Source organism: Pavona decussata, unplaced genomic scaffold, assembly GCF_977016875.1.
Source record: "Pavona decussata unplaced genomic scaffold, jaPavDecu1.1 SCAFFOLD_329, whole genome shotgun sequence".
NCBI classification, from domain to species: Eukaryota; Metazoa; Cnidaria; class Anthozoa; order Scleractinia; family Agariciidae; genus Pavona; species Pavona decussata.
The window spans coordinates 1,499,109-1,523,553 of record NW_028145717.1 but is presented as its reverse complement, the minus strand read 5'-3'; the positions used below and the strand labels follow the sequence as shown (position 1 = coordinate 1,523,553).

General features: G+C 39.2%; 1 protein-coding gene across 1 annotated transcript; it reads left to right on the top strand.

The window, feature by feature from the left end:
* Window positions 1–9,706: 9,706 nt before the first annotated feature.
* Window positions 9,707–22,638, top strand: LOC146453621 (serine/threonine-protein kinase RIO3-like). Its single transcript, XM_085096457.1, has 10 exons — window positions 9,707–10,172; window positions 12,513–12,635; window positions 13,245–13,340; window positions 14,905–15,020; window positions 15,816–15,965; window positions 17,272–17,399; window positions 17,590–17,772; window positions 18,839–18,998; window positions 19,890–20,168; window positions 21,798–22,638. The coding sequence occupies exons 1-10, from the start codon at window positions 9,959–9,961 to the stop codon at window positions 21,888–21,890; spliced, it is 1,542 nt and encodes a 513-aa protein (XP_084952583.1). The 5' UTR covers window positions 9,707–9,958; the 3' UTR covers window positions 21,891–22,638.
* Window positions 22,639–24,445: the final 1,807 nt, after the last annotated feature.

The window sequence follows — 24,445 nt, the reverse complement described above, 5'->3', positions numbered from 1 at the left end:
TACCTCTTGCCTGTTGTCTCCTTTTATTCGAACGTCTTGCGCAGGGTGTTAATCAACATCTATATTCTCCTTAACATTCTCCTTATATTTTTCATAGTTCTAGTCGGGAGATTTTACTGGGTGATCGTTTCCTTTATCAGCCCATGACCGGTGGTTTTGATTAAGAAGTGCTATATGTAGGGAAAAATTAGATACTGCTCATTCTATAGGGTTAACTGTGGATTCAAGGATTGGAAATTAGAACTATCCGTCACCGTTAAAACCCTACGTATTGCCTCGAAATCGTTAGGCAAAATGGACTATATTTCACATAGACTCCTTTCCAATTTGAATGTACAGTTTATGAAATATTATATTACCTTTCGGAGACCTACAGAAACAAATGGAGAAATAAAATTATATGACTAACCTTACTGAACCACGCAGCACCACAGTTCTTTATAAACTAACCTCGGCTTCTCTAAACGAGGTAGCAAGCGATGGCAATCGATGAAACCAGGTCAACGAAAGTGAATCGATCGAAAATTCACTCATTCACACTTTTATCGAATGGTCATTGATTTCCAACAGCAGTCGATTAGGAGGGTCGAAAGCGCATTTGCCATTCGAACAGAGTTTCCTTCGGTCTTCCTAGTGAAGTTGCTACAGAAACAAATCGAGTATATTGAGAGAAAATTATTAAAGGGAACTCTGCTTGCGGGATCGGTCGCGGGGCAGCCTGGGGCCTGTTTCTTGAAAGGCCTGGTAATTTACCGGGCCCGATAAGTATATTTTTAAATGTTTTTTCGCCGATTACACAGTGATAACAGACATGGTACTTGGCCAATGTTTTCATAGAATTGTAATGTTTTGAAATCAGTAGTATTTAAAGGTAACGAACTTGACGTCTGTTAAGAAACATTTATCACCAAATACACCTTTCGGGCCCGGTAAGTTGCCGGGTCTTTCGAAAAACGGACCACGGAACCGAAAACATCGGTTAATTGAAATCGATTAGTATTGACTGATATCGATTTTTATGAACGATTGATTTCATCGATTGGTCAGGCAGGGCTTCTTTAAAGTACTCTTTCGATACCCTCTCTCCTCTGCAGAAGACCCTTAATAAAAAAGAAAGGAAATGAGAAGAAAAATAAAAGGAGGCGCGGGGACGACGCAAAAGCTCACAAACAGGTCACAAAAGAGGCCTCTGCGGAGAAAAGAGTTTGATACCCATGTGTACCACCAGGAAGCACTGTTGGATAATGGCTAACACATCTGGACGAAACCCTTAAACGCTGGCCATGGCACTATACTGATGAACATTTACCTGATATACGTTCAAAGGCACTTTCTTGCAGTTCCCGGTTAAATGCGGCCAAATTTGTCTGTCGCTCTAAGAAAGTGATTATTTAAATTTTATCTCCCATGTGATGAATCGACAGGTGGAAAAGACCCACCTAAGAGCTAATGGAATAGTTTATGGCACCCCGCTTGACGGCCATTACTGTTCACAAGGGAACATGAGGTCAGAATTCCATTAACACGATCAGGTCCTTATTACGATTACGGCGTCTCCTGAACAGAGTCATTTTCTTTCTTATTAAAAAAGCCTCGTTAATCAGTCTACCCCGTTAACACCGGCAAATGTTATGGCGGACGATTTTGTACTTAAGTGTACTGAGGTTTGACGGCATGCACGTGTATACAATGAACTGAGTGTTAATGATACTCATTGGTGGAATATACTTGGCTTTAATACAGCGTTAGTATTTCGGGTATTTGACATCAATGTTTACAATGCTTAGAAATAAAAAAGTTCAAACTTTTAAGAAGCACAAACGGAGCTTAATATAACCCTTCGTGATTCCGTGCTTCAGGATACATTTTGGAGATAATGGAATACTCAGTCACCTTTCCATTTAACATCGTAAATATTTAATCAATGTCCTCTAGTTACACCAAAGCCATTAACCTTTTGCACGTCACAAAGAAGTATTTACTCATGCAAAAGCACACAGTGACAGGTGGAACTTCAGAACCCGCAGAAAGTGCAAAAATTTTAATTCGTATATATCGTTAGTTTTACACCCTGTAAATGTGGCCGTTGTCCTTCAACGCAGGCGGCCATTAGAGGCGCTCTCGCTAACGCCCTTAGCAGGTGTATGTGATCTGTGTAAGATGAGATAACATAATTGTCAGCTTTGAAAGTGACGCTAAAGGTTCCAACATCGATCGTTTTTACCACGTTTGGTGACCCAACAATGCTGGATGGTTTCAATAGTGTCCCATGTTCAGTAAACAATGTTAGACCAACATTTTTCATTAGATAATGATCGATGATGGAGTTGAATAGACTGGCTTCAGCCACGCATCCATGCATTGCTTGTTATCCAATACATGTTGGCCAATGTTGTTTGCCTTTGTTATAGAACGTTCAAATGAAATGAAAGTGCTAATTTTTATGTTACCATAAACTTATAATGAGCCTCTCGGTGCCTGTCAGGCGTTTGTGGGCAAAGAAAAAAACTATAAAAATATGAGCTAAAAGGGAATAGTCCCTACAACTTTTTGAGTACTTGACAGCCAGCCGAACTCTTACGTTGTCTGGGGCTACTACTGATTTAAATAGGAATAGGAAGAGAAAGTTTTCAGTCTAATGTTGCTGCTTTTGGAATTAGCGCAAGTATCATCGGATTCTCCGATTCTTGAGTGTACAATGGCGAAAAGGGGGGAGGGGTGGGGTGAGGGTGTATACAATATGTCTCCTCTAGCATCCTTTAATTTGGGGAGCAAAGGCTTTCAATAGCTGTGGATTTTTTTTCTCGGATAGATTTTTACATGAAATTCTTTTTCGTATGACATGTGACGCTGTCAAAACAACCAAGCTTTGATAAAAATGTCGACCAACATATTCAAATGTTCAACCGAGATTTTTCACGTGCTAACATGGACATTTTAACGTGTACTCCTCCCTTATATGAAAACCTCTCAGGGACAGACACGCTCCAAGGTGGGTACTTCTCCAATGTGGACATCTCAAAAGTAATAATGATAATAATAATAATAATAATAATAATAATAATAATAATAATAATAATAATAATAATAATAATAATAATAATAATAATTCAAACATCTTTATACGGGATAGCTGCTGCATCAGTTTAAAGAAGAAAACTGCTATCAATGCAGTTCCTGTTAAAAAAAAAATAAAAATAAAATAAAAAATAAAAGGAGATCACAAATATTCTAGGATAGTAACATTAAAAGGAAGTTTCAAACATTTGTAAATTCTAAGAATTATTAAAATTTTTTGTACCTTTGTAGAAAAAAGCGCGCTTGGTGCATTCTATGTTAACTTTTTCCAAAATTAGGTAATCATTATTTCCAGTTTTGTAGTGGTGAATGTCATGGCTTCTCACATTAAAATAATTAAAAAGGTATCTGAGAACTCTATTGGGTACCTTTCTAAGGTGGACAACGTAGTCTACACTGGGTGGACACCTCTCCAAGCTGGACACCTCTGAACATGAATACGTTATCAAGGTGGACATCTCTCCTAGAAGTACACCACTCAAAGGTGGACACCTCCCTTTGGTGGAAATCTCTCAAAGATGGACACCTTACTACTCTCTCAAAACTGGACACCTTTCCTAGGTACCTCCGCTAGGATGACAACCTGTCTTAAAGAGACACATCATGTATAAGATACAGAGAAACCCTTCTAGTACAAAAAATCTCTGTGACACAATCTAAGCCTTTTCATAACTGTAATTGGAAGCCGGCTTAACAGTGCGGGAATTTGAGTAAAACGATTGCCTCTGTAGAGATAAAAAACGACGCCATTCAGAAGAAGCCGTTAGCAGAAGTTAAACTTCATAATTAAACCACTTGTAATTTTTTTGAACGATCTTTTTTTTTGTCGGTTCAGTTTTCCCGGGACAACTAACAAAGGGATTTGACGTGCCTCTTGACTATTTTAAGTTGTAGGTAACTTAATTTTTTACCATTTGAAATGAGCGTTTGAAGTAATTGCTAAAGGGATATCGCATAGCTTTCTTATATCAAGCTTTAATAATTATTGCCGATTTCCGATCTGGTCGAAAGTATCTGAATTTTGGAATGTTGCTTTCAATTTTGGTCAGTTTGGTCAATTTGGTTACCGTGTTGTTTCCGCTAGTTTACGCTAGCTTATAGTTTTAGAGGCAAACAGGGCCAAAATATCACTTCAGTGAAGATACGCAAAGAAAGTAACGGAACAATGGATGCTTTGGAGCACAATAAAATAAAAGAAAACAAAAACACAGCGCGATGTTCTTTGGCCAAATTGAAGGCATCATGCACAAATTCATGTACTTCTGAGCAAAACAAAAATTCGGCCTAATAATCGACTTAAGACAGTTATACTCTGACGTATCAGCCCTTCAAACGTTTTCAGTTATAGTGGTAAGTAAGCAACTACCTGTGACTTTTATACTTTTTTCCCATGTACAAAATAATTTAGGATTGTTGTTTTGATTCACGTATTAAAACTGGTCATAAGGTCATCCGTCTGGACAAAAGAAAGAATGCCAAGACTTTTGGGTGTGAAATACAGAAATATGCGGTAAAATATCAATTAAGGTCAGACCAAGGGATCCATTAGTGCACGTTTAAAATAGAAAGTTAGATAACCTTTACTACCTTTAAAAATATCGCTGTAGTAGTGCTATATTTAGTATGCGTATTGCACGTAAGACGCAATGAAATGACAGCTGATGTGATAAAAGAGAGAGAGAGAGAGAGAGAGATAAGAGAGGCTGTCCAACATATGAAACGCCGTATCACGTAAACACAGGAACTTTTTAACAGCTTTATTGGGTACTCCACTTACAGTATATAACATAAATGCAGATGCAACGGGACGAACGTCCCATGCGAGGCACCGCCCCTGGATTAAGACCTAAATTAAAACGAAAAGCATACACAAGCATTCTTAAGAAGAAGAAGAAGAAGAAGAAGAAGAAGAAGAAGAAAAAAAGGGTGGCATGGGCATGTTGGGACTAGCGTCCACGTGCAGGGGGAATTTAGCTCATATACCCCCTCATTAATTTGCGGACAAAAAGTTGAAAGGCATTAGGCGAGCAAAAACTGGTTGGGGTTGCTAGCCGCTACAAACATAGTTCCAAAGTTTAGCTTTTCTCTTAAACTACGAAGCCTGAAAAGTAGATGTTTGATAGAGAGGAGTACGTAGATTAAAGGAGTCACTTTGTCTTGTACGACCGTGGGAAACAAAACGAATACGTAGTTCAGAACATCTAAAGCAGTACTACAATAGAGGCATTTATAAAAAAGACCAATTCTTTGAGTTCGCGATCTAGAGAGAGTGGAAGAAAGTCTAGATCTAGCATAGTCAGCCGCTCCTTGTATGACATCTCGCCTCTGCGTGCGCGTAGAATCCACCTGCTTGCACGTCTCTGCGCTTGTTCCACCTTAGCATTCAGAGTAATGTAAGCGGGCGACCAGACTTGGGTGGCGTAACCCTGTCTAGGCTCGTTTTTCTTTTTTTCTTCTTCTCCTTTTCTTTTCTTTCTATCTTTTTTTTTGTCATTTGGAGTCGGGGGAGAGGAAGGGGGAAGAGGAGGTAATGGCAATGACAAGGAAGCTTCGAGGACAGAAATAGTATGCCCAAAGATGTTTCCCGTTTAGATCTGCAACAAAAAATGATGACGTCATATGACGTCGCTCAATCAATCAATCAATCAATCAATCAATCAATCAATCAATCAATCAATCACTCAATCAACTTTATTTAAAGAGGGTAACACGGGACAGTACTTCAACTGAATAACTAGTGGCCCTCAAATTAAAATTGTGTAACAAAAATTAAGTGACCAAAAATACATATTAAGAGAAAGAACTATAAATATATACATAAATAAGACTAAAAGAGTAAAAACTATATTTACAATTATAAAATATCCTCACAATGGGTGTCTACAAACTATAATCACAATAAAAATATTGCTAAGATGGATCAAGCGATAGCAAGGTTGTGAAATGCCGGATCAGCATATGGCAAAAAATTAAATTAAGTTTCACTTAAACTAAAATGATCGACAACATTGTATCTAGATAAAAATGACTACAAATAGCCTTTCTAAACGAGGTTACACATGTTCCTTTCTTAGGGTGAATGGGCAGGGAGTTCCAGAGCCTTGTCACGGACACACTAAAAGTTCTCCCTCCCTCCGATTTACGTTTATATCTGGGGCAGACGAGGTTCAAGGCACTGTACCGCCCACTGCGTGTGTGTGAATCTGCATTGCATTTAAGTAGGTCGTACATGTAGATGGGGCAGTTTCCTTGTAGGCGCTAAAGGACTGGCGAACACTTATTGACTTTGACTTCGTCATAAAATGGGAGCCACCCTTATTTGTTAAAGAGATTTGCGCTGTCCGATCTTGCATGTATCAGCTCCTAAAATTACTCGGGCGGCACGTTTTTGCAGCTTGAGGATTCTCGCTAGGTTATCAGCTGAGCAGTTTGACCAGGTAAATGACCTATACAACATTACTTGTTTGATCATAGCATTGTAGAAAAGTATACGCTGTTCAATCGGGATGAATCTCCTTATCTTTCTAAGAACCGCTATTCTCTGAGATAACTTCACGCACAGTTCCTCAATTCCTCAACGTGTACATCAAAGCTTAGGTGTTTGTCGATAGTAACCCCTTTAGAGAAGAGTTTCTGACTATCAACCTGTTCTATATCAGAGTTAACAAGTTTGAGCTCCAATGAGCAATTGTCAACCTTGCATGGTATACGTTTCTCTGTAACAAGGAGACATTTCGTCTTCGCAGCGTTTGTAACCATTTTGTTGGCAGCCAACCACCGTGACACGTCGTCTAAGTCCTGTTGAAGGGCTGATGACATAGCAGTAAGTCCATTAGTCACATCTGATAATAAACTGAGAGTAGTGTCATCCGCGTAGATGTCTACGGTAGAATGCTGTGCCGCCGATGGTAGATCGTTAATGAATAAAAGAAACAGAATGGGGCCCAAAATACTCCCTTGCGGTACTCCAGCCGACACAGTTTTTGGGGAGGAATGACAACCATTGATACATACATACTGTGTGCGTCCACTTAGATAACTGCGTGGTATTAATTCCAGCTCGTTATCACATACTCCATAGGCTTTCAATTTCTCTAAAAGCAAACCGCGTTATTACGTCATGGTTGCCAAATGGAGGCCCGTATGAGTTGATCATGATCTCATGCACATGTTTCTGTAACATCTCCTCGTGTAAACTGTTACGTACCCGTTCAGGTTTTTGTTTTATTTTATTGCCTTGTAGAACACAGAATAAATTATTACAATACTAGATACTACTTGGAAATAACTACTTATACAGAGCTGACATTAACTATTACACTAGACGAAGCTGTAGACGATTCGGGCTAACAGTCAGGGAAGACTGGATAGACTGAAGCCATGTTTCAGCCCTCACCACCACAGACTGCCAATGCACCACAACCTCCTCCCATCGTCATCAACAACATAGGGATGAAGAGAGTGGACTGAGTTCTGCTATCTGGGTAACACCGTTACGAGCAGTGGATCCCTGGACGCTGAGGTGATGAAGCGCTTTGGAAAGGCAAGTGCGGCCTTTGGCCGACTGACAAAGAGACTTTTGCAAAACCACGGCATCCGATCCACCTCTCCACCAAGGTTGCCGTATACAGAGCCATGTGGTCCTGTGCACGCGTCTGTATTGCTGCGAGACGTGGAACACGTACCGCCTGCACATCCAGCAGCTGGAGTAGTTCCACTAACGACGTCTGCGGAAGATCTGCAAAATCACGAAGTGGCAGGACGGAGTGTTCAACCTCCAGGTCCTGGAGAAGAGTGCGGCCTCCCCAGCATTGAGTGCTTGATCATCAAGTGCCAGCTGAGATGGACAGGACACATCGTCCGAATGGAGGACGACAGGATCCCGAAGATGAGGCTGTACGGACACCTGAAGGAGGGGCATCTCAACCAGGGAAGACCCTTCAAGAGGTACAAGGACACTCGGAAGGCGAACCTCAAGAGCTGCAACATTGACGTGCACTCTTGGGAAGCAACGGCCTGTGACAGAGCTCTCTGGACATATCAGTGCACACAAGGCACGAAAGACTTTGAAGTCAACAGAGCAGCTGCGATCCTGGCAAAGAAAGAGAGGAGGAAACAGCGCTCCGCTTCTGTGGATTCATTCTCATGCAGCATCTGTGGCCGCTCGTGTGCGTCAAGAAATTGGTCTTCATTCCCATATGAGGACCCACCTCGGCAAATGACTTGTCTGCCTACTCATAGATCTGTCGTATCGACAGGAGAATCCATACATACAGACGAAGCTTACTGTGCTTACAATACTATACTTAAAATGCTCACACTAATAGTATTTACAACACCCAGTTTTAATTCACAATAATAGATCTAACAAATTACAATGACAAAATAAAAAAAACCAACAACAACAACAGCAACAACAATGAGATAGTACAAAAGGGAAGAAAACGAAACACAGATAACAACACGTGTTGCTTTCGCAGATCTTACTCAAAAATTGCGCAAACTGAAGAATTAATAAGAGGAAAAAAAATTATTATTAGGTTGATTACGGATACCATTACTAATATGTGAGAGCGAAGAAAAAAAAACAAAACAGATTGCTGTGAAACGCTCGTAGGTGATAGCGCATGTACATTATTTGAGTCTAACCCGTTCAGATTCTCAGTTTCTAATCTAGGTAGATTTTTTCAGTCATCCTTTCTTCATTTCTGGTCAAGTTGCTTCTGGTACGGGCTTTCACTCACGGCCCTTCCGCCTCGCGCTTCAAGCTCACCCAAGCTCTTGAAGGGGTGATTTTTCCCTCGAGCTCCCGGAGAAAATAATCCCTGCAGCCGGCGCCTATGAGTCGGAAACTCTATAATCTACAGTGCAGGAAGGTTAATTGCGCGTGAATTCTTTTGAAGGTTTTTTTTTTGAACTGTCAGTTTAGGATGTTATTTTGTTTAACTTCCTTTCCGAAAACGAAAGGAATTAGTAGTTCCAGCGTTGCGAAATTTGTCGAAGAAATTTAAATATAGATTTTCCTTGAAACTAGATCCGAATTTCTTCCAAACAGATATCTACCGAAATAAACAATTTGGTCAGTTCCTATGTAATCTGTGGCGTGGAGTATATATTTGATTTAGATTCAAATTTGCTGAAGCATATCCTTAACTGCTAGTTCTCGCCATCAGCAAAAAATTCTTAGTTTAGCGATTATTTCACACTCAGCAATATGAAATATTTTGTGGGAAAACAAAAACAAACAGCCTTCATATTTGTACCCCGCGAAGTGATTTTGTGTCATTGATAAAAGCTTGCATCATTGTTGTGTCTTATTTTTAGCCTTTTAACATATCCGTGGAACCTTTCTGAACTTCGGAGGCACTGTTACTGATTCCTTCCTGTATTTTAATTTTTTTTCACAGATCGTTATATTTAGTCCATACATCGTCTAGTCCTGTGCCCAGCTCCAATTTAAATTCGCCAAATATTTAAGTTCCTTGGTTGTCACGGGGTAGTGTTATGTGGAGTCCTATGGAAAGTAGACTGAAGTGTATTTGCTGCGGCCCCCATGCTTGTGGTCAGTAAACACATCTTATTGTGCGCATGCGTTTAACATTGCATCACAACTCGCAATTTCTTCCTCATACAAACTATTTTTGTGGATTTTTTCACCATTCGCCCCTGCTCTTCGACGTAATAAGGTCACCTTTTAGATTTCCAGTATCTAATTGTTGTATCTCGTAGGTAGGTGTATTAATTTTCAGTTTTAACCGATCAGCAGAGGACCACCGCCATATTTTTGTATAAACAACACATTCGTTCGCAAAACTCGAAATTTTTAAAAGCTTAAACTTATTTATAGAGAATTTATTGTAAAAAGAGATTATTGTAAATTATGGAAATAACAGAAAATATCGTTGTAAATACTTCTGTTGGCGCTACACCAACAAAAAGCACAAGTCCATGGGGTAAAACTTCAAATGTCGTTCCTTGTTCGCTGTCCGCTGTTATGGACGAAGAAGTAGCGAAAGAACTACAAGCAGAAGAAGATTATTTGGCTGGGTTTCGTCTGCAACCAAGCACAGTTTCTTCTGGACTAACATTTGAAGGTATTAAGTAATTAATGGTGATTGTCATTTTATTACATTTGAGCTTAATTAGATTATTTTGAGCCCTATAAATAGTGACCAACTTAACGTCTAGAGAGTCTAGTTTCTCCTTACAAACCCACTGCCTGATTCAAACATACAGGTTATATGAATACTGGAAATGATCACCAAAGATGAAATGTTGTGATGAAATGTTGTGATGTTTAAACTCTCTTAACTACTCAATCCCCATAGAGTACAGTGAGGATAATTCACATCTTGATTTTGCGGCTTACACCCCCCCCCCCCCTCCCTTTAAAAGAACATCTTATTTTGCAGCCAAAGATGAACCAAAACTGTTCTATGACTAATTTTTCCTTAATTTGATCCTGGAACGTTCTTACAGTCTAGCATGTTCTTTAAGGTGGCTTACTACAGTTTTAATGGAGTATAGGGGCACAACTTTTAACTCTTTTAAAAAAGGTTCCAAGCTGCTTTTCCCTTCACTACAGTACCGCCTGGAACTATTGACCCATCGGGACTAGGGCATACCTCGTCTTTACCGCGGGTAGTAGCCGCGCGTCCACCTAGGTGAAAACACGGTCGTTCCGCGGTGAAGACGAGGTACAGTGTGCCGCAGTAAATTTGCCGCAGGCGAAAAGACGAGGCGTGCCGCGGGAAAGAACAATGGGGACTGGTTGCATTTCTAAAATAAGCGTTAGCGTGAGTGAAGACGCGGCAAATGGGTCTATAGTTCTAGGCGGTACTGTATTTACTGTTTGCTTAAGTCTTTTACGATTCTATGTGAAATTTGAACAATTAAACGTCAACAAATAGCCAAAATGAGTATTTCTCGAATTCTACCCGTATGACCCCACCTGAAAATTTCAGGAATAAGAAATTGGGTCTGATTTAACATTCATGCAAAGTAAAATAAAAATCTGTAAGACAGTTTTTGTGCAAACTAAGAGAATGTGAAATCAAAAATAGCTCAAAATCTGTCTTTCAGATTTTTCAAAAATTTTGGCTCCAAACGTGATTCACCTAAACAAATCAACCATGAAAATTTCATCATAAGTTGTACGGTAAGTTTTCGAGCAATCCTCGATCAAAGACAGGTTTTTACAACCTCGGACGAGAATTGAATTGCGCATGCCCTTTATTTAAGTGCGCTCTCATATAACGCCATGTATCGCATGCGAGAAAGGTCCCGTAAATTAGAGCTCTTTTACCGAATGTTTATCAAACTTTTTCGCCATATTTTTTTGGCCCTAGGCTTGATAACATGTTTGAACGGAGTTTTGAAACTATCGCTACATATACCAAAGAGATTTGACGCCTTTCAAGTGCTGAAGTGGGTTTTGTTACTTCTTGAGGTTACTTGCATCATTTTTGCATGCGCGACAAATACTGACGTGTGGCAGGCTATCATAGTGCGCGCTACTAAGTCCCGAAAAAACTGTAGTAAGCAACCTTAAGTTATGTAGTATAGATATTCCAAAAAACCATTGTGAATGTGACCATGAAACCTAATAAAGACCATTGTGCATTATATCAGTATGAAATTCCTTTGACATCCATACATGACAGTTATAATTTTATTTGTAGGTTATTAATCTTCATTAATGTCATTAATATTCATATTTTCGATTATCCAGACTCTTAATTATCTGGACTATTTACTCAAGTCCCAACGAGTCCAGATAATTGAGGTTCGACTGTATTTGAAATTTCTGGACTGTAATTATAGATCACCTGGTCAATTGGGCTGTCCAAGAAAAGTCTATATATAAAGGATTACCCTTTTTAAACAGACTAAGGTCATTAGAATTATAATTTCCAGCTTTAGTAGCATGTAAACAGCATAGCCTATTTAAGATTAAATGATGGGTAAAATAAAGGTCAATTTGATTGCATTTATTTTACTACTTGGTAAGTGCAAACATAGTTGATAATTTAAAAGCAGTGGTTGTGAAACCTGACGAATGTCTTTGTTATATGTTTTTGCTTTCCCTTTAGGCCTTGACCCTGCACAAACAACAACAGAATTTGGAATGGGTTTGAGCAACTGACCAATCAAAACGTTTTCGTCAAGAATTCAACTGTGGTGTTAATGTTAAAACAAAGGATTGTGCAGGGTCGTGGCCCTTCCAACATAAATTGCAGCACCATTGTTTTTATCGCAAGGTTTCCTAACCAGTCCCTCAATTAACTATGGTGAAAATAACACCATGGCTCATTAAGGTACAAAATAAATAAATTAACAAATAAGTGACCCGGATAGAAAGGGATGTGATTTTGGGTGAATTGTTAGCTTCCTCTTTTAATGTAACTGTGAAAGTTGTTTGGTTTGTATCTGAGGAGGTACAAGTCCAGACACAGAAAATGATTTCCTGTTGGCACAGATGATACAGCTTGAGTATGACAAGGAGTATGATCGCTCAATTGATTCAATGGAAAAGCGATACAATGGAGAAAGTAAAGGTATAGTACTGTGAGATTGTTAAAATATTTCAATAAATTAATTTGCATTTCTTCAATCAGTACTTTATTCACTCGTCCTGATAACATCCTTTCAACAACTACTTTGACTGGTAAAAGGTCATAAAAGGTCACAAGTTTTAAAGCTTGGTTTCAGAAATACATTGTCAAATTTTTATTTCTTTCTGGACCTAAAATTACAAAAGGAACAACTTTGCCCAGGGGGCATGGTCCAAACAATTCTTTACCCCTAAGAGGTAGCAACTCTAACACAATATACTAACTGACAGTTGACTGACATGTACTTCCTCATATGTTTCGTCTCAATACCCTAAAAGGTACCGCCACACCTCTGACAGAAGTCATTTCAGATTTTAGCAACCTAAGGGGTACCAAACCACAATTTTTCAAATTTTATTCCCTAAAAGGTATGACGATCACCCCTGTCACTTTTACATGGGAGAAGCACTTTGATAGATATAAAACACAGGTAGTAACCTAACCAACAATTTAGTACTCATCCTTTATTCCTAATTGTACCTCCTATTGTGGCTTGGAGTACAGCTAGTAATGCTTCATGTAGTGAGTAATTGTGTGTCTTCTCTTTTTCAGTGTCTGTGTCATTTGACAACTTTCGTAATGTCCATCCAGTCTTAAAAGAAGATTCATCAAGCTCTTCAGATTCCGATGAGTGGAATGAGGATTCAGGTAATTAAAAACTACTAACAATACATGTAGGTTCCTTTTGATATATTAAAATTCAGCTTGAAATTGAGGCTAAGGGGACAGAAACAAAGGAAATTCATTTATGTTGTTTATGTTCTCTGGACCTTCATATCAAGCTGAATTCTAGTATTTCAAAAGAAGTCTATTGGGTTACTGTACTAGCGGGACTTGCAGTATTACCTGTAAAGTAACACCAACTTAGTTTACAGTTTTGTGTGGGTACATGTACAGCTGTAGGTAAAGCTGTAAGATGTGCTAGAACTGATAATGGCTGGCAGTTTTGAAGTTCTTTTTGGAGAGTGTGTTCTTTTGGGATTATTTAGAAATTGGAGTACACACTAAACAACAAACCTCACTGACAAAAGAAAAAGAAAACGGGTTGTAACTTAGGGTGCATTTGATTGACCTTATTCTCAAATAGGAATACATTCAACAATGACAAGAAATCCCTCATAAAAGGTTTTAGGAGTTACTGGAGTATGAGAAGGCTCTTAAATTTTCACATGTCAGGGATAGTTTGCAGAATTTGCCTCCCAAATTTCTTAAAGACGAGAAATGTAACAGCTCTTCTGATTATTCTTATTCCTGAATAAGGTAAATTGAATGCAACCTTAATTGGACCGAGAATACCTCCAAGACAAAACACCTCCTTAATCAGGGACAAATTATTTTCTGTATTTTTAGGGAGCATTTTGCCCCTAGAGGGTGTTTTGTCTTGGAATTGTTTTGAGCTATTTCTATATAACTTAATACCCTTGACAAGAAAGATTGTACGCTTCATTTTGCCCCAAGCATGGGAGACAGGAAAACTTCAGAAGGGTACATCTGTATTGATGGTTTGCACGTGACGTCGTAGGGGCTGTGTTGGTGTACAAGAACAATAAGATTTTTCTCCTCTGGGAGTTAAAGGGGAAGTATCATGGGGTTTTTGATCTCTTTTGTTAAAAATGGTGAAATAAGACCTTCACCTTGCTACAAAATAATTCTATAACAGTGAGAGGAGAAAAATTAACTTAATTCTTGACAGGAACAACTTGTACTCTGTTCTAGCGCATTTTGGAAACAAAAATATGACAATTTGAAAAACATTAGCGTAACATTTTTCAAGTTTCAATCCATACCGGCCGACTCTGTCTCTGGCCAGAGGCACTAATCAACAGTTTTATTGCACTGGGGTGATAATTTGTTATTTTAATAAGTTATTTTTTTGTTTCTGTTTTCAGACAAACATTTTTGGGTTTTGAAATGACATCAAATTTTTGTGATACTTCCCCTTTAACTTCCATTTTTATGCAAACTATGTGAACAAATTTTTTTTGTTTTGTACACCAACATGGCGGCAATACAAACCACCTGTTGAAGCCAGGGCCGCCCATATACCAGTGGCATGTTTTAACCTCTGAGTCACTGGGGAATTTGTGACAAGTGAGGCTATTGGTGTACCCAACTTGGACTAATCATTGGTTCTGGTAACAGTAGAATTTCTGTGCATCAGTATTGGTAACACATTCAACTACATTTCCTGGTTTTGCTAATTTTTTCACAGATAACCATGTGCTACCTAAAGCTGCACCCAGTCAGTCTCCAAGCAAGAAAAAGGAGATCATCACCAAACATGATCTAACAGTCTGTGGTCGACGCAATGTGAAGATAATGGAAAAGGTATCAAGCTGTCATTGTTTCATCAGAGTGTGGATATGTAAACATGACGTGACTTGTTAGCAATCTTTTATTGTCAACCTACGTACGTCACATATGACCATGTCTCCGAGAATGAAATGAACATTTGAATTCCTCTTTGTAATGTCTGGCATTTGAGTGGAACCTTGAGCATTTCTCTGTAAATCTTTCCAAAAAAGATGCATAAACTGAAAGAAAAAAAATTAAAATACCACTCAGAACACTTAATAATTAATGCTGTAATGTAAAGAAAAATTCATAGCTTTATACCATCAAAAAACTGGGAAATTTCTATGGGAACTCTGAAATCTCGCTGGCTATATATATTCAAAATGACATGTAAATTTCAAAACTCCGTTCAAATTTAAAAAAATACCAGTCATATGTGACATACATTGACTCGTCTGTAATGTTTAGGACAATGCTGGTTTTTGCTACTACGTGTATGCATACATTCTACGCATCTTGGGATGGTCCGAGAAATTTGGGTTTCTTAGGGACAGTGCCTTAACTAAAAAGGATTTTGTTTTTGCACAATCATTTATTTATGCACATGTTGGAAATGCAGATCTTACATGTGCATGTAGCAAGTATTTTAATTTGGAATCCAAGAAGATTTACATCTACATGTACAGTAAGTACATGTATTGACAAAACACCAATCAATGTAAAACTCAATGCACAGCTTCAACTTTTTTCCCATGGATTTTGGCTTCTAGTAAAAGGAAAATTGTGTGTTGTGTAACAAACCCTAACTTTTTTTATTCCCAATCACAGTTTCCACCAAGATTTGCTGCTGGAGATGTGGGCAATTCAGAGCTTGATCTCAAACTGCCAAACAGTGTTTTCAATACTTTGAAACAGCACTCCTATCGTGAGGAAAAACATAGTGCTCGACTGCACGAGAAGAAGGAGCATGCAACACATGTAAGGCCAACCATATAAATAAACATTCTCTTTTTGGATCTTAAAATAGGAACCTCCTGATTCAAGCTAGAGTACAGTTAAGATTGAATATTAGCTCATGTGACAAACAGCAAGCAGTTAAGTTTGTAGGGCCCTTTCTACTCTCTTTTGCGTACCAGTATAGAAAGAGGTGCTAAAAATTAGTTTGATGCTTTAAGTTCTGGGGCCCATGAAATCTCGAAAGTCCCGGTAACTTACCGGGCCGGATAAGTGTCTTTGGTGATAAATGTTTCTTCACAGAAGTCAATTTTTGTTAGCTTTGAGTACTAAAATCTTATAATTCTATAAAAACATTGGCCAAGTATCATATTTCTAATCAATGTGTAATCGGCAAAAAAAGATTAAAAAATATACTTATCGGGCCTGGTAAGTTACCGGGACTTTCGAGAAACGGGCCCTGTTCTTGTTAAACATGCCTGCAACATGGCCATCAGTACTACATGGAAGGGGTAGTGAATGGTTGTTCAAAAACTTTGTGGCTTGTAAAATTTTAATTTAATTTCACAGTTCCCACAACCTTGAATTTTTTGAAGCCATTGTAGCACCTCAGTTTCTTTTGTAAGGGCAAGGAAGCTTGCAGCTTGCAGAAAAGAGTCTTGATGTCTTGCAAAGTCTTGAACTGGTGCTTTCACCTTGAGTATGCACAACTGCTATTCTTTTTTTTTGAGGAATAAATTGAACAGCTGGGAGGATAACTGACCCAAATGACTTTTCAGATCCCTTTTTGTTGTTTAAGGTCAGATTTACCGAAATCTTTACAGTAGCCTTGTGTTTCTTTAGGAAACGTTGCTCCAATGTTTTATCTATGGCTTTGCACTTTGTTTTGTGATAAAAATGGAAATCTTTCCCATAATCTTAGGTTCTTATTACAAACGAAGCGCAAAACAGTGGATAAAACATTGGAGCAATGTTTCCTGAAGGAATTCAAGGCCACATGCAAAAATTCCAGTGAATCTGAGCTAAACAACAAAAGGCGATTCGAAAAGTCATTTGGGCCAGTTATGCTCTCAGCCCTACAATAATAATTATTATTGTTTTCTCAAACTTCTCTTCGAGTTTGTGTATTCTTCATTCTTTATTCCTGCGTGTCTTGAAACTCTAATGTTTTGAATTTGTGGTGTGAGAAAAGAGTTTCCAAGATTGAGTTGAGACTGTCAACTTACATTTAGTGGTACTGTATAATAAAATGGCTTCCCATCTCTTTCCCTGGTTTCCTTGCCGGTGGACGATATTAAGAAAGAATCACATCTGTGTTTCTCATCAACAGGAACAAGTTTTAGATCCCAAAACGCGGCTGATGTTGTACAAGTTGGTGAATGGTGAAATACTGGAGGCTGTAAATGGCTGCATCAGCACTGGAAAGGAGGCATGTGTGTTTCATGCTCATGGAGGAAGGTTTGTACAGTTGTAAATTAATAATTCAATACCAAGGCACTTGCTTAACTGCTTGCTTAATTACTTTCATGTGAAAATGAACTAACAAGTTCTTCAAGAAAATGTGAGTTTTCATGCATCCCAGCTGCAAAATTTAAGAATGATGTAAACTGGTTTTACTCCAATTAATCTCATTTTTTCATAATCAAAGGAGAGAAGAGGACCCAATGCCTGAAGAGTGTGCAGTGAAAGTGTTTAAGACGACACTGAATGAATTCAAGACCAGGGATCGGTACATCAAAGAGGACCATCGCTTTAAGGATCGCTTCAGCAAGCAGAATCCAAGGAAGATTATCAGGCTGTGGGCAGAGAAGGAGATGTGTAATCTGAGCAGGTTGGTTCTATGTTTATGGCTTACTTCATCCTCCATTTTACTATGAATTTTTCTGTCAGCTGACTGTTCTTGGGTTTGCAGGACTCGTATTAAGATCTTGAACAGGCTTGTAAGGGGCAATTTTACAACTTTATTTTTTGATTTATACATGGTAAATTGATACATTGGACTAGGTAGAGGGTGAGCACCTAGGCAGGATGGTTACCTAGGATATGACTTTTACAGTGGGAAAAGTTGGTAGTTAGTTTTGTTAATTTCATCCTTTCAAAGCCAGAGAAGGTGAATTATCCTGGTGCCTGGCCCTTAATAAAGAGCATGTACATGTACAATTCCTGTGGTGGCGTGGTAAAATCAAGACTACATCTATTTTCAAGGTTTCTGTTGACATTCCCTTACCATTGGGATTATTGTGGGTCATATTATTTGGCTGTTCCCCCCCCCCCCCCCAAAAAAAAAACAAAACAAAACAAAACAAAACAAAAAACAAAAAACAACAACAATAACAACAAACAAAAAAAAAAAAAAACCATTTAATAACTGCTGAAAGGAAAAATAACCTGATAGGCTCTGTACGCACGTCGTGTATAAATTTTCCTGTGCAACTTGTAACGCTTGTTACATCGGTCGAACAAGCCGACACTTCGCCATGCACATCAGAGAGCACTTATCGTCAGACAGATCTTCACATGTCTTTAAACATTGACAGAGTTCAGTCTTGTTGCATCTCTTGTTCAGCAGACTGTTTCACAGTTTTAGACTCTGCGACTACTAAGTTTCAAGTAAAGCTTGGGGAGTCTATGTACATAAAATGAGAGAGGCCCGACATGAATCAGCAGGTCAGGCACATTAATTTGATGCTTTCCTTGTAGACACTTCGACCTTCTGTCGTTTACAGTCAGGTGAACACGCACAAAAAATGCTGTGTGACTAACATTTACCCTTGACCATGGATTTTTATATGCATCAGTTGCATCAATGGTTGCATCGCCAAGAGTTGTTGATTATAAGTGATGATTAGTGCTCACACCTCTGTGGAACTAACATACTTTGCCTTGGTCTGTTGCAGGATGCAGAAGGCTGGTATTCCATGCCCAACCGTTGCTCTGCTGAAAAAGCACATTCTGGTCATGAGTTTTATTGGCAAGGATCAAAAACCTGCTCCCAAGCTGAAGGATGCCGTTCTTTCTTCACGTCAGTTGCAGCAGGCTTATCAACAGTGCGTGCAGGTACTGTTACAGTTATGGCCCGTTTAAATGGTTTCAACGTCTGCTTCAACATGCCGTTCAACACAGTTGTTGAACCAAATGTCGGGGGCGTTTGAAAAGGTCGTTCAACATTGTTGAAAGGGTAAAAAATGTTGAAAGCTTGTTGAAAGCGTGTTGATTGAGCATCGATTCCTTTGTTCTTGAAAATGTAGAATGGCGTTGAAACTGTTTGAACACTGTTCATCCAACATTAATTTTGCCCAACATCCGTTCAACTTTTGTTGAACAAATCTTGGGCAAATGTTGAAACTATTTAAACAGGCCTTTATACTACCTGCCGACCAGTTATCTCAGTTGGGAGAGCACAGGACTACCGTGCTTGAGGTCACGGGTTCAAATCCCGGCTGGACCAACACTCAGGGTCTTTAAATAACTGAGGAGAAAGTGCTGCCTTTGCAATGACATCTGCAGATGGTTAGACTTTCTAGTCTGGGATAGGGACGCTAAACCGTAGGGCCTGTGTCACAACATTTGTTCTGAATAATCTGTGGGACATTAAAGAACCCACACACTGTCGGTCTTAATAGCTCTAAATCCTAGTACATACACACTACACTCGTGAGAATAGCTAGTGAAGAGGATTGAGTTGAGAATGGAAACTCGATTCACTCAAAACTCGACTTGATCCTCGATACTTGTAGTCTCCTTTGCAGCCGTTGTTTGAGCTTGTCACGCAACGCGCTCCCTTCCCCATCCCATGGTGGGGCAGGGAGCGCGTTGCGTGACAAGCTCAAATGACGGCTGCATAGGAGACTACGATACCCGATTCTCACGAGAATCTCTGAACCAAAACATTTCTGATTATTCAAGCAAGAATCCAGTTTTGAGAAAACGATTTACTTTTCATTTTAGATCATGTGCACTATGTACCAGAAGTGTAGACTAATCCATGCAGATCTGAGTGAGTATAACATGCTGTGGCATGACGACAAGGTGTGGTTCATAGACGTGAGTCAGTCAGTGGAGCCATCCCATCCACACGCTCTGGAGTTCCTCTACAGAGACTGCAAAAATGTGGTTGAGTTCTTCACCAAGTGTGGAGTGCCTGACGTTGCTCCTGCTTACGAGCTTTTCAACAAGGTTACACAACTGGGAATTACTCCTGATGCAGAGCAAGACTTCCTTTCCCAGGTAACGTCGCTAAAGAAACACTTTCTTTATAGTCAAACTTTATCTCAATGAGTTAATATTGCGCTTTGGGAAATAATTTTAACTTGTGCCATAAATAAAATAATAAATCACTTTATTTAAGTGACAATGTATTTAGCGCATAGCAGTTATTGGGGACACTATCCAGATTGAATTGAAATTTAGAAATGTTGGTTTTTGAGGAGAGGAGAAAACCAGAGTACCCGGAGAAAAATCTCTAGGAGCAAGGACGAGAACCAACAACAAACTTCCATCCTTGCAATTAGACATAACCATTCAGAAGGGCCTTTGTAAATTCATGTCGTGCAGGTAAATAGTGGAATTCGTTGACGTGTGGTTACAAAACTTGAAAACATTTCAAACTTCGACAACACAGGTGCTTTTTCATTCTTACAAGACGTGTACAGAGAATCAGTAAAGGAAGTGATGTATGAAACGATCAATAGGAAGGGGTCACCGAGCATTCAAGGGATTTAAACAGGAACCCCTCCATCTTTTTCTGCCATTCTCTTGTTATAGTTGTCCTACCTACAGTTACATGTAGTACAGACGTGAATGCATGAAAGAGGAACTTCATTTTCAATTGCACAGCTTTGTTTCCAGTGTTATTTTGGGCCAAGGAAACCACTTATGTCCAGAAATGCACCTTATCTTTAATTTGGGTACCTTATGTAAGACAGGCCTTTTTGTCATTTTCATTTGACTTCATGTTTCACAGAATTATTTATGTTTTAGTACGAATTTAGGGTAGGGGACACCTTGTGATGTCTATCATACAGTTCATGCATCTTATTAGCGTGCATTTCTGGTCATACCTCAAGGAAAGTCAAACTTAGTGTGAGATAGATAACCATTGATAGGATTACTCTGGCTCCGCTGCATCTGCTTAGGCCATGTCCACGCGTATCCGGAAATTTTTTTTTCCGCAAATATTTTTTTGCGGATGCGAAAATTTTCGCGTCCACACGCAGCGTATTCGAATCGTTTTCAGCCGTCCACACGTATCCGGTTGTATCCGGAAATTTTCTGTTTTGCTCTAGTGCCCAGTTCCAAAATTCTCTCTCCGTTCTTCTTCGATCATTGTGCCATTGATAAAATTGTCCCAACATGCGCTTGTCCTTCGTGGTCGCGTCCAGAATCGCCTTCGGTGATGGTTCGCTCTTTTTTTGACTTTATGATGCCCACTGTTCAGTTACAACAATCTCAAAACATCCTGTCGATCTCTAATGTATTGTTAATGTAAATTTATCACAGCTGCATTTATCTGAACGCATGATATCAAACTAGAAATCAGAGCAACTTACAAAGAAGCTACAACCCGGCTTGCTGTACGCCATGTTTGTTTATAATGCTCGCCGTGAAGACTGGATCCAAGAGAATGACGAAAGCGTATTCAAAAATTTCCGGATACGTCCGTCCACACGTAAACGTATTCGTATCGGATAAAAAAATTTCCATTCTGGAGAGCGTTTTCAAAAATTTCCGGATACGGCCGGAAAATACGCTGGATACGTGTGGACGCAAGCCGTATTCGTAAAAAAAAATTTGCGTTTTCACAAATTTCCGGATACGTGTGGACGACGCCTTAATGATTTTTCATTTTCCTTTCAGATTCAATTGTATGAGGCACGCGAAATGTCCGTCGGAGGAAGGAAGAATGAAACACCTTACGACTTTGATTACTTCTTTAACAAGAGACAGTGACAATGTAGAATTAATGACAGGACCTGTTACTGCTTGTCCGCACACAATAAAGGCTTACGGAGAACGATTTGAAGCAGTCTGCAGCAAATGCACAAATGTAGGAGTTTCTGGCCCATGTTTTTTGAGCACCCCAGGGCTCAATTCTTTCTTAGTCACGTTTTAGCAACCCTTTTACTGACTGGAAAGGATTACCAGGTTTTTTTTTTTGGCTGCTTATCTCAAGACGCATTATCATTTTGCCAAAATGATACAGAGTTTGTCATATTAATCGAGTGGAACGTATCAGTCTCAAATGTAATTAACCCTTTAAGCCCTAACAGTGATCAGAATCAAAATTCCCTTTGTAATGTCAATGCTTATTCAACCCCTGAGGTCACGAGAATTAAGGACATGATCACGCGAAGTGAATTTTCTTAACATGTTAATAACTTCTCCCCAGTACTTTGGTAAGAAAAGTATGGGGACAAGATAGGAGAATTTGTTCTTTGATATTAGGGGTTAAAGGGTTAAACTTGGGATGTATACGCTGTTCTGCAGGGCCCAGATACACGAAGCGTTCCTCAGTTAAGATGTCTCCTGAGTCCAACGATAATCCATTATTTAAAAAAATACCTAGGATGCATCTTAATTAAGGAAAGTTTTAATAGTGTATCTAGCACCAGGCTTTCTTAATAATACAATGTATTTTATTATTAACAGTGAAAGAGGCAAGCCACAATCGTGAATTAAACCGTGTTACAATGAACAATATTTTTGTCAAACGTCTCTTGTTTGTCTGGATTTGAAATGTAAAGATATAATTAAGCTCTTCACCATTGGACCAAACCGGTTTCAGAAATGCAGACAATAGACAGATTAAGAATTACATTCATGATAAACGACGAAGGACGGAAATGACCACGTGACCATGATTACCCTGCAATTGCCGCTCGTTGTTTTCGGTTTCTCAGTAAAATTGAGTAGCTTTCTGTTTAATAGCATCAAAGGTCAAAATAACGTTTTTACTTTGCACTTTTCCCATCTATGAACTCGTTTTCTCAAGAAAACGTCAGTGCGAATTTTCCCGTTTGCCGTTTGCCGTAAACGCGACTCTAAACTCTCTCTAATGGCACAAAGATGTTAACAAAATAGCATTGCTTAACAGTTCTGTTAAATGGTAACTGCACCGTTTCCCCGTTACAATTGAAAGTAGACATAAATGACACTGATAGATCTGAAATAAGATGTTTCCAGCATTACCCAGTGAATATTTTCCGTATCATGTAGCGAATCCTGTACTAATATGAACTTCCAGGATACGGGAACGACAATATTTCCGCTTAGACATAAATTACTCATCACACGCCGGTTTAAGTCCTTCAGGGCCTTGAAATTTGAAATGAGGATTTAAGTTTAGTCTGTTGAACAAAGAAACTGGGTCCAGGTACGACAAAAAGCAAAATATTACGACCAGCCTCAATTAAGAATGTGCTGATACTTAAACAGGAGAACAGGGATTGAAGCGAGAACCTGCAACAGATTGCAGGGATGTCAACAATAAGTGGAGAAGGAGCATTTGAAAGCAAGATTTCCAAATTGACCCAACCCCTCCCCCCACCCTTCTCCTCCATCCATCCTCTAGCTAATCAGACCGTGGCGGAAATGGTTTCAGATTTGTGTTTAAGGGAAACGATGCTTCTCCAGACTGCTTTTTCCTGTTTCAGTAGACAGTATTTCTTTCAGCAAACCGCTGAGAGTCAACTGAATTAACCGGAGTTTAGTGTGGCAACAACAATTTCCGCCACGATTTTGCACCCATTCAATAATAACCACCCGCAAGGAAGGTCAACACATCTGCCTTTTCATGTCACATGAAAAGTAACCTTGACCACAGACTACAAATAACCTGATAAATCAGCAGCTCTGATTTTTCGGTTAGATATGAAATCTGTTTAATCGTAACTTGTAAAGATATTGAAGAAGTATTCTTTTAATTCTATCAATTTCAGGAACCCTTCCGTGCGAAGAGAATATATCCTACTTAGACAAGTTCTTAAGAGAATGACAGCTTCATTTCGATTATAAAATAATACCGTTGGAGATGCAAACATTGACAAAGAAAGTTCTTGTTTCGTTTCTTGCGGCACTGTTTTTGTTTTGGTTGACCTCTGAGTTCAAATACTGAACAAAGAAACTAAAGCAGCTTGTGCAAGTTCTTACTTGCTTGTGCTATACGTGATGGCAGCACCGTAGCTTGTGAAAATTGTTATGAACGACGTCGCCATAATTCAGAGCCAAATAGTGAAAGTGACAGTTGACAAAACGGTCAATTAAAACGTTACATACAATAGTCGAAAATAATCTTGGGAAGATTCCAAAGTTCTACCTCGATTTGACTTTCCTCCCCTCCCCTGTTTCAATGTTGAGCTTAAAAGGTGAATCTTTATGCGCATAAGGATTGTGGGAAATCCAAGATTGAAGGAGGAGGGGGGAGGGGGGGGGGGGGGGAGGAAGGGGAGACGACAAACAAAGGCCTAAACATTCCAAAGTAATAAATGTGCTGATGTCAATAACAG